This window comes from Equus caballus, chromosome 10, assembly GCF_041296265.1.
Source record: "Equus caballus isolate H_3958 breed thoroughbred chromosome 10, TB-T2T, whole genome shotgun sequence".
Classification (NCBI taxonomy): domain Eukaryota; kingdom Metazoa; phylum Chordata; class Mammalia; order Perissodactyla; family Equidae; genus Equus; species Equus caballus.
The window spans coordinates 86,303,384-86,314,110 of NC_091693.1; the positions used below are offsets into that span (position 1 = coordinate 86,303,384).

General features: G+C 40.8%; 1 protein-coding gene across 2 annotated transcripts; it reads right to left on the reverse strand.

The window, feature by feature from the left end:
• Window positions 1–478: 478 nt before the first annotated feature.
• On the reverse strand, window positions 479–10,482 carry LOC100067649 (vascular non-inflammatory molecule 3). 2 transcript variants are annotated; one of them, XM_005596934.4, is made up of 7 exons: window positions 10,145–10,482; window positions 9,901–10,031; window positions 6,005–6,197; window positions 4,376–4,667; window positions 3,227–3,600; window positions 2,166–2,239; window positions 479–1,406 (listed from the first exon to the last, which is right to left on the reverse strand). In XM_005596934.4, exons 1-7 carry the CDS (start codon window positions 10,355–10,357, stop codon window positions 1,385–1,387), a joined length of 1,299 nt encoding a protein of 432 aa, XP_005596991.1. In that variant the 5' UTR covers window positions 10,358–10,482; the 3' UTR covers window positions 479–1,384. The 2 variants fall into 2 exon arrangements, with proteins under 2 accessions (XP_005596991.1, XP_001504396.1); XM_001504346.5 differs by having other exon boundaries at window positions 2,066–2,239; window positions 10,145–10,479.
• Between the last annotated feature and the right edge of the window lie 245 nt (window positions 10,483–10,727).

Sequence of the window (10,727 nt, forward strand, 5' to 3'; positions counted from 1 at the left end):
CAGCCATGTGCACACAGAAGAGTCGAGAGCACAGGTACAATCCTCGGATCCCTATGACATAGGCCCTGGAGAGAGAATCCAGGAATGATGGCAGCAGAGAGAGCAGGGGCATTTTCTTCTGCCCAGAACGTCTCTGGCTTCCTGGAACTGGATTGAATTAAATGGAGTGGAAATAAACACCTGGGAAAAGTCTAGGAAAGCAATTGTCGTACTTTTTGTGGGGAAAAAGGTGTCCCCAAACTCAGAGTGATCCTTAACCACTCCCACACGTCCTGCATTCATGTGTGTCTCTTCCCAGAGTTAATCACTGACCTAGCCAGGGTGCTAGTGCATGGGTAACTGGGAGAAAAGTGGCAGGTGGCCCTATCTAAGGAAGCTCTTAGTCCAGCACAGGCTGCAACAAACCCCTGAGTATCGAGGGGGCTTCCCCAGGATTGGGCAGATTCCAGGATAGAATAATTTCAGAAGGAACAGCGTGTGGTCTGAAGGAGATCATTTATTTCTTTTTTATTTCCATTCAAAGTATCTAATTTCCATATGAATAGACCATAAGGGTAGAATAAAGAGATAAAGGAACAATTTTTAATTATTTTAAAGCTATTCATAATTCCTTTGAGCCAGCCCAGTAGTGCAGTGAGGTTCTCATCTTCTGCTTCGGTGGCCTCAGGTTTGCAGGTTTGGATCCTGGGCATGGACCTAGCAGTGCTCATGAAGCCACGCTGTGGCAGCATCCCACATGAAATAGAGGAAGATTGGCACAAATACTGGCTCAGTGACAATCTTCCTCAAGCACAAAGAGGAATATTGGCAACAGATGTTAGCTCAGTGGCAATCTTCCTCACACAAAAAAAATAGATGCCCTTTGTTTTTTCGCTTCCTGTATCTTAAGTGATTAGATCAAATACCCTCTGTAAGTTCAACACCTGCCCTGTGTGTTTACAAATGATAGAAGCAACATTTACATACATTAGAGCAGTTACCACAAAAGGATTTTTCCAGGCCCCCTCCCATTGAAATATATGGTGCACTATCCCTATACATACTCACACGTACTTAAATGCACCCACATGGAAGGTAAATGCAGCTCCCATAAATGTTTGTGCTGTATCAAACAGGTAAAATGTAAAATTGGTACACACATCTATCATTTTTAAAATCTTCTTAAGTTTGTTGTTTCAGCAAATCTATGACATCTCTTCTAAACAGAAACTAAGGGCTCTCTTTCTTTTCTCCCTCTCTTTGCTGGGCTAATCTTGAAAAGGTGCGAGTGAAGGGGGTCGTTGTAATTTCTCAGGTCCCTGCCCTAAGCGCGGAGGGTCCTTCTCAAACACTCTTCCATACAGGGCCATCACTAAGACAGGCAAAGGGGCTCCGCCTCGGCTCCTCAGACGTCCGTCTTGTGAAACCTGACCAAAGAAAGCAAAAAATTAACTCCAATGCAGAGCCTGGTCTCCAGCCCAGAGGCATCCCCAGACAACAGCATTCTAAAGCAGCATGAAACAGTCAGAAGACCCGCATTTCAGATCCAAAGGACTAAAGCAGAAGGACTTTGGGTGAAAGTGCAGGAAACAAATCTGTTGCACAAGGAGTTAAGTAAGATAACATAAACAAGAGCTCCTTTAACTGAGACACTGTACAAAGTATTAATTATTACTATCATATTACAACTTCTCAAAATAATGCATGAATGAACTAGGTTGTAGATGCGTTATTTAATGTCTTTAACCTGACCCTTCTACACCATGCAGAGACAGAGAACATTACTTGCAGGCCATCATCCACCATCAGTATTTTACTTTAATTTCTCCGCAACCTCATTGTTGCCTTGGATCTCAAAAGTACATTTATGCAGAAAAAGGAACCTCAGATTCTCCATCACAGCCTAAAGATAGTCTAGAACCACATCATAGCTTGTCTTCCACATCATAGCTTCCACGTGTCTTTAAAGTGTTGCTTGTATAATGCAAACCACAATATTGCAATGCTGTCGCATCGTTTCAAAGATTTCCATTATGCAGTCTACCCCTTCTGTTCGAGGAAATTTAACATCCTGGAAACCTCCTACCTCGTAATGTCTCTCCGGGGCAAGCTGACTCCCACTTAGAATGAGCTGTGGGAAAACGTAACTTGTTACGAAAGTGCCGCTGAGGGAAAATTCTTCAAACCTGGTAAACGCTGACCCCGCAGGCTCCCCGCAAGTTCTCAGCTCGGTGGTTTGACACTTGAGTAATGTGCATATCTAGGGAGGAAAAGAAAAGAGAAGTGGTCAGACATCTTGGAAATATTTTTTCAACTGAAAAACTCAATTTCAAGGAATAGAGGAATATTTGTTAGGTTGCTTCTTTAGCAGAGTTTTTCAAACTGCAGGTTGTAACCTATTTGTGGATCCTAAAATAAATTCAGGAGTCAGGATTAGCTCTTTCTTTTTTTCCCAAGAAAGCAAAAATGGAATAGACTAGAATTTTAAAAACTAGAGTTCATTGCATATAACTGACAGCTATTTCTAACTCTAATTGGAATTATTTCATAAAATGTTCCAATTAAATCTCTCTCTCTGCCTCTCTCTCTCTCTTTTTTTTTTTTTTTTTTTGGTGAGGTAGATTGGCCCTGAGCTAACATCCATTGCCAATCCTCCTTTTTTGGCTTGAGGAAGATTGTCTCTAAGCTAACATCTCTGGCAGTCTTCCTTTATTTTTTTGTATGTGGGATGTTGCCACAACATGGCTTGATGAGCAGTATGTAGGTCCTCGCCCAGGATCCAAACCCAACAACCTTGGACCCCAAAGCCAATCACGTAAGCTTAACCACTACATGACTGAGCCAGCCCCTAAATATCTCTTTTAACTCATTCACACATCTTGACTGCACTGGGTCAGGATGCGAAATGGACTTCTTGCTCTGGGCCCTAGTTGCAGACTGTTTGAAAATCCCTGCTCCCAAGTAACCTGACAAGAAAAGAAAATGCATGGAAGTTGCAGCTTTTTAAACTTGAACCGGGTCTGCTGCAAACTAAGCAATCTGCCTTGTGTTTCTACCTTGCAGCCAAGAAATCTAGTTCTGTTCTTGCTAAGACTGAACAAATAAAGTGTTCTGGGGGAGAAAGTTCAGTGATAAATGTAACATTATTCCAATTAACTGAATCCAGCCCAATTTTTAAAGAAATGCAATGATGACCTAGAAGAAAAACCAGTAAAAAAGCCATTCTAACGTATTTAGGCCGTTCTACCTGCAAGTAGTACTGGCCTTCCACTGTGTGCAGGCCGTCAAAAGCCCCAAGCGCATACACCTCATCTGTTCGCTTCTCAGACATCTGGTAAGTTAAGTGACAACACAGGTCTTTCTGACAAACTGTGTAATTTCCTGTGTTCTTCTGAAGCTCAGTGAAGGTGAACTCATCAAAATAGATCATCCCTGGAAAATCCGGTTGCTCAGACGGGAACGGCTTGACGCCTCTGGCATAAGCACTCCAGTCAACGGCTGCAGGGTAGGTGGTTTCACGCCGAGGCCGGGACTTCAACTCTGAGAGCATCAGCTGGCCACTCTCCGTTTCCATGTCATAGTAGTACACCTTGACTGCTTCCGGTGCGTAGATTCCACTCCCTACGGGCGACATAAAGAAACACAAATATTGGTTTCAAATTTTGCCTGGAGACAAGTGAACAAAATCATTTTTGTGAGAAATTAAATAGAAAGTTATGAAAGCATAAACATTTTCAAGATAGATAGGGAGATAGCTGTTCCACGGACATGAGTTCCAACTTGACTCTGCATCCTCCGTAAGGGACTGCTTTCACTGAAATTATCATCTGACTTGGATGGCTTATTTTTTTTACTTAAGCTACCCTTTTTTTAGCCAACTTAATAACAAACTAGAAAGTTCTCCAAACATGAAGAATAATTTTAGCTGTCCACTGACCTATCCGGTTTCCTTGTTTTGAGATTCTTCATGTGGATCAAGGAATAACGAAGCAGTCAAGAGGGGAGCTGCCCCACCCTGAACACAGAGACGCTAAAGGTTAAACTCTAAAACCTGGTTAAGTCTAAAGTGATGTTTTCCTTCAACAGCAAGATGTATTTCAATAGTATTAATGGGTGTTGGCTGCAAAGTTCTCTAGATCTGGCTTTGTTTTTTTATGGGACTTGACTTCCTTCTAACTGCAATTTCCCCTCCTGTGGAATTGAGATAATAATGTTTGCCTCCTTCCTTACTCAAAGGGATAACGTTCCTTAAATAACGTTGGTGTAGAAACCCATGCTATTATTAATTTTGTGACATTATAGTTAATGAAAGAGTCATTTAAGAGAAGCATGGCTTGAAAACCAAAGAAGACTTCCGAAGCAGCCCTGCCTCGTGGAGCGTGACGGCGGGAGTTACCGGTCATGTGCATGCTGGTGTTGTGGGTGTTGGCGGCAAGCAGGTTGACCCTCATGGCTCTGGCCCACGCCGAATGGAAGGGAACAGCGGAGAGGAGGGGCAGCGTGTTGTACCAGGCCGTCGGGTAGAGGATGCTGTCCACCTGAAACTCATTGACCACCACCACGGCCGGGTCGTGAGAAAAAATGTCAAAGCAGGTGAAAATGCCAAACTTCCCAAAGGGAGTGTCAAAAGTCACGAACTCTGAATCCTTGGGGAAATCAAATTGAATTTCAGGCGCAAAAAGATTGTACTGTTAACAAAAAGCAAAGGAGAAAACTAGTAAGAAAACTGCCAAATAGAGGTGATCAGTCCCCATAGTCTTTTGTCCCATGCATGTTGTCATATTTAAAACTGTTACACATAAACTTATGTAAATCATACCCAGTAGACCAAGGTCTATGAGTTTTCTTGCTATCACATTGATCAAAAACTTTATTTTCCCACAACCAATGAGATCATATCTACAAATGATACTTAAAAGGTGAATATTTCTGTCTTAAAACCACAAGTTGAGATTTTGAATCTTACAAATTTCAGATTGTTTTCCACTGTGTTCTTTAAATAACAAGAGCCCTGCGCGAGTGAAGCCTAACACGTGTAATCAAGGAAACTTGTCGCGTCTCTTATAATATTGCTGGGTTTATGTAAGTGCACTGAAGGAGATTTAAAATTAACATAGACAACGTAATAGCCGAACCCCACTTCAGCTGGGCTCAGGTGTACAGCACATGTTTTGCTCAGGTTTGTTTTTGGCCTGATGTGTGCAGATGTGTGCTCTGGCAACACCCCTCCCCCTCGGTGGGGACCCTGAGCTCCTCCGCCCCCGACTCCTGCGGTAGCCCACCCCACATCCTGCAGTGATGACTCAAGGAAGGCAGGTGGCCTATTGGAGTCAAGGAATGACAAGGCTATTCAAGGTTCCTAGGAAAGAGAAATGCACTCTTGCTCTGGATTTTGTTGCTATAAGAGTGTGAGCTTTGTGTCGAGCAGCCGTATGGCTTCTAAAAGGACAATTATCCTAAAAACATCTGTAATAAGGGCTAAGAGAGCTAGAGCGGTGGATGACATCCTTTGAGCCTCTGAGGGACAGACTGAGTTTCAGACTATAGGTCTGAAGCTAGACCTACTCTCTCTCTAATTTATATTTTTCAGGTACATAAGCAAGGGAATTTCATATTTTTAAAGACAGTTTCAGCTGGGATTTTCTGTCACTGCAATCAAAGTCCTAATGGAATCAATGACCTAAAGCTTAGTACAAAATGTTAACAAATTGGGCCGAAAACCAACTCTGGTATTAAATCATGGATAAAACAGAGCATTTCTCCTTTCTCAGAGAATATTAAAATCTTTGCGAGGTTGTTATCACATCTTTAATATTCTGCCATCTTCTATTTTATGACTAGGTCAAACTCAGAACATTTATATGAGACCTAGGTAAATTAAATCCCTTTTTCAACTAAAATGTAATAATTCAGAGATGTATTCATAACAGTTCTCTCACCAGCGTTCAACAGACAAGTCTACATACATAACACAAAGGAATGAAAGAAGTAAATCAAGTTGAGCTCAGGCACAAGTAGCTCTCACCTTATGGTAGCGCGCCACCAGCCTGCCCTCAGAATCAAACACCACGTCAGTGTTGTACTGGTAACGACCGTCAGGGGGACACTCAGGGTCACTGGCATTGCATGGCTTCTTGTCCCCAATATTTGCCACGACGTAGATAGAGTTGTCCTTGGCCATGCAGCTGAGCCTCTCTTGTACTGGGGTGTGGCCAAACCTAATTCAATAGATATTGCCTTAAACTTACTCTATCTTAGCAATTTCTGAACTTCCAAAGTGATATTTCATTTGCCCATTACCTGTAACACAACACCTCTAGGTTAAGAATCTACAGAAAAGACTTAAAAACTCGCATACAAACATCATCTTCATCTTTGTGAAAGCTAACCTATTCTAATGAGCCAGACTCCAGATTGCAGTGCAAGACGGAAGCACAGAAAAGATGCCGGAGGAACAGGAGAAAGAAGAGAAGTGACACTTTCTCTTGTAAAGGGTTCCCAGGAAAGCAAATGAAGGGCTTGAAATGTAACAGACTCTTCTAACAGGGAGGACCTTTTCTATAATTCAAGCCGCAGTCTTACTAGCAGACAGTAAATAGTTGGTCCCATGTAGATCATCTGCTATAGAGAACAAACACAGCATTGTGCACAAGAAATATTTTTAAAAAGCACGTCACTATGCTGGCTCAGTTTCCTCATCTGTCAATGCAACATAATGGCTTCCTTTGTACCTTAGAGGGCCCCCGTAAGAAACCCTGAGATAAACACAGGCTATGAAACTGCTTTTTTCAAAGTAATACCAAATCCATCCACATAGGAGATATTTACCCTAGAAATAAAAAGGGATTGAGATGATGAAATAGGTGGAATGATAGCTGGGCTTCAAGTACTCGAAAGGCTCTAATTTGAAGGAGATGAGTCATAGGTAGTACTATAGAGGCAGTACAAAGACCGAAGGAAGTCATAGAGAGACAGATGTCAGCAGAAAATAATAGAAAGATTTTTAGCACCTAGAACATGCTGTCAAAGAAGTAGATTGACTAGTCATTGGAAATTTCAAGTCTAAAATGGTGCCTCTAGGCACTCAGAGTCCATTCAGTTAGCACGGCTCAATGGCAATGGCTGTGTTTGAATTCTACCCACACTCATTACCAATTATGAGAACATATACCTCCTTGTTTTCCTCATATTTAAAATGGGAATAGTTATACTTCTGCATAAATTGAATAAGATAATGTGCTCAGTGCAGCAAGTACAGTGCCTGGGACCAAGTAAGTGCTCAACAAATAAATAGTGGCCCTTATGGATTTTGTGACTACAAGAAGACAACCCAGGAAACTGATGGTTTTATTGCTTTCAGAGGCCATTCGGGTTCTCTCCATAATCTCTCAGCCACTCTACAGTTGATGTTGAGCTAATCTTTGAATAGAAAGGACTGATTTATGAATATTGTTTTAGACTGTTTCCTTTATTTTGGCCTCAGGAAAACCGGGGTAATATTGTCAACATTCATATTCATTAAGATCATTAATAAAAATATCATGTATTTTGTTTTTTTTTTTTTTGACCAAATAATTAGGGTACTTCAATATTTCCTATTAGTGCCTCATGAGGAAAGCCCAAGAGAGCATGAGACGTGCCAGTATTCTAAACGACAATATCTAAATACACAAGGTGGACCACATGGCCCTCTCTTATCCATTTTAGGGATAAATATTACCAGGGAAGAAGGAGTGGCTTTCTTTAACAACATTACCGTTATATTAATGGTACTTTAATATTTCCTTCAGGATTTCTGAAAATACTGGATTTCTCCTTTTTACAACACAGAGCTGAAAGCTTGCCATTTGAATAATGTTAAAGTTTCATCAGTCACCTTAAATAGTCAACTTAAAATAATGTGTCAGATGGAGCCAGCCCAGTGGCATGGTGGTTAAGTTTGCATGCTCCACTTAGGTGCCCGGGGTTCACAGGTTCAGATCCTGGGCACAGACCTAGCACCAATCATCAAGCCATGCTGTGGCAGCATCCCACATAAAATAGAAGAAGATTGGCACAGGTGTTAGGTCAGTGACAATCTTCCCCAAGCAAAAAGAGGAAGATTGGCAACAGATGTTAGCTCAAGGCCAATCTTCCTCACACACACACAAAAATAAATAGGGGGCCAGCCCGGTAGTGTAGCAGTTAGGTTCATACATTTTGATTCATCGGCCTGGGGTTCGCCAATTCAGATCCCAGGTGCAGACCTACACACTGTTCGTCCAGCCGTGCTGTGGCAGGCATCCCATATATAATGTAGAGGAAGATGGGCACGATGTTAGCTCAGGGCCAGTCCCCCTCAGAAAAAAGAGGAGGATTGGCAGCAGATGTTAGTTTAGGGCTAATTTTCCTCAGTAAATAAATTAATTAAATAATGCATCAGAGATGAATTATCAGACTTCGGACAGCTTTCCTCTAGGAAAGTCAGTTTTATCTGCCCAAATAGAATGTATTTTATTTTATTTTGTTAATTTTTAATTTAATTTATTATTTATTTTTATAATTATAATTATTTTTATTTTTAATTTAATTTTTTTAATTGCAGTAACATTGGATTATAACATTATATAACTTTCAGATGTACATCATAATATATTTTGAATTCTCTGTAGATTACATCATGTTCACCACCCAAAAACTAATTATAGTCCATCCCCTCACACGTGAGCCTAATCATTTTAGCATAAGCCTCTTGAATGACTGCAAATAATGAGTCCTGCCTGCTCTGGGAAAAGCCCCATAATCAAGTAGACATTGAGTCGTAGTTACATGGTTATTGTGAACACAGACTGTGCAACATTCAGAGACTATTTCTCCCAACGTGAATTTCAGGGCAAGACTTCACTCACATAGTAGAGCTCCTATGTTGCAACACTGGACTTTCCAGTTAATATCAAATAGTCAGAATTATTAAAGAACTTCCTCTTGCTGTGCAATAGGTATAGTTCTGAACAGATGTGTGTAAATTTAAAATTAACAGATTAAATTACTTTTTAATGCATTGATTTTGCTAAAAGAATTACATATAAACTATTTTTAAAAAGTAAATACACCTAAAATAATCTATTTCATCAATCTTTCTTATGTTTTATACAAATTTGCTTTAAAAAAGTTATGCTTACACCACAGCTATTAATAATTACCAAAACTTCTCAAAGGACAAAAACCAAAGAAATTTACATTCCATTTCTTCTATTAAAAAAAGCAACAGTGACGGCCAAGAGGGGAGACAGCACAATAGCGCACAGATTCTGTGAGTATCACTTCACTTGACGCTCTCGTCTACGCTGGAAGGGAAGTAGGAGAGGAAATTTTAGAATCCCTGTTTTATGGATCAAGAAACAGAGACGTCACGCGTTCAGGTTATCTGCCCCACATCACTCAGCCGGGAGGTGACAGAATGTGGTGTCAGAAACTGCGCTTCCTTTTTCAAATTCTATGCAATTTCCACTCACCATACTGATTACCTTGCAAATGATAGTGGTATCAAAGCTCTGTGGAAATGTAGGCTCATTCATCTTTTTACCATTCTTACAAAGGACGCAGGTGTCCATGGGCGAACCAACTTACTTACATTTGGGAACACAGGTCCCAGACAGTACAACTTTCTCATTTTGTTGAAATCCAATTAACTGTATTTATTATAAAAACTGTATACACACAGTATTCATTAAAGAAAACTACAACAAATAACCAACCAAGCATCAACACCTCAAGTCATTTACCAAACAGGAGGCATGCCAGATGGTACACGTTATGAAGCATTAGAGCCTCAGATTGACTACTTGTCAGCAAGAATACTAGGCAAGATTAATGAATTTGCTATTGGTATTGTACAATATCACAATTTTTTGTTCAAAAATCAAAGGGAAATGACATTACCTCTGGGGGTCTCTACATGGAATCCAGTTCACTTCAGGGTGTGGGATATCCTCTAGGTAGGGGTAAATTGTCTCCCTTGTGAAGACCCAGCCATAAATTCCATCTTCTGGGGTCACAATGATATGTGCACCCTGCTCAAAATAAGTGGGAGCAAAAACGTTTTTCATAAATCCCAAGTACTCACACTCTCAGCAAGTTGCAAATCTCCTTTACAATATCCCAGCTGTTACCCAAAGGGCTATACCTGCCTGGCTGCCAGTTTAACTGCTTTCTCCAAAACATCTATGTTCTTGTTCATCAGGAGCAAAGCCTCTTCTTTTGGAACAGGTGTTTGTGTTCCGTTTGGTAATATAACAGCATGCTCGTACACTGCAGCAATAAAAGTGTCCAGCGCACCGACACTCAGGACAGAGAGGGCAAAAACGGCCACACATTTTGGAAAATATGATGTAATCATAACTAAAACTTAGCGCACTTTGATAAACTCAGATTTTTAAATTTTGTGTCACTTGAAAACCTTTTACATTGAGGCGCTGCCTGCGACCAGCCATTTATATTTCCTCAGGAATACATTGCACAATGCAGCATTGAGAAAGGACGTTGTGCAAGAAAGCCGAGAGCCAGAAGCACATAATTGGATTGACTCAAGCGGGCTGTGCTGTTGTTGACACTGTTCAGAGCTCCACCCAACTCTAAAAGTAGAATTAATGAGCCAACCAGATGAATCCACTCCAGTCCAGTACACACTGGTTATTGGGCTCTATTCTTTCAATAAAATATATTGTCCTGGTATTCCGATATTTCCATTAATAGGGCCAATATTGGAC

Excerpts from the sequence above, each read along its gene's own strand:
- LOC100067649 (XM_001504346.5), bottom strand. The coding sequence starts at position 10,357 with ATGATTACATCATATTTTCCAAAATGTGTGGCCGTTTTTGCCCTCTCT. Across the intron at positions 6,198-9,900 it reads CCATGTAGAGACCCCCAGAG|GTTTGGCCACACCCCAGTAC; the intron begins GTAATGTCATTT and ends CTATTGAATTAG. Across the intron at positions 1,407-2,065 it reads CCCCGGAGAGACATTACGAG|GTTTCACAAGACGGACGTCT; the intron begins GTAGGAGGTTTC and ends TTCTTTGGTCAG.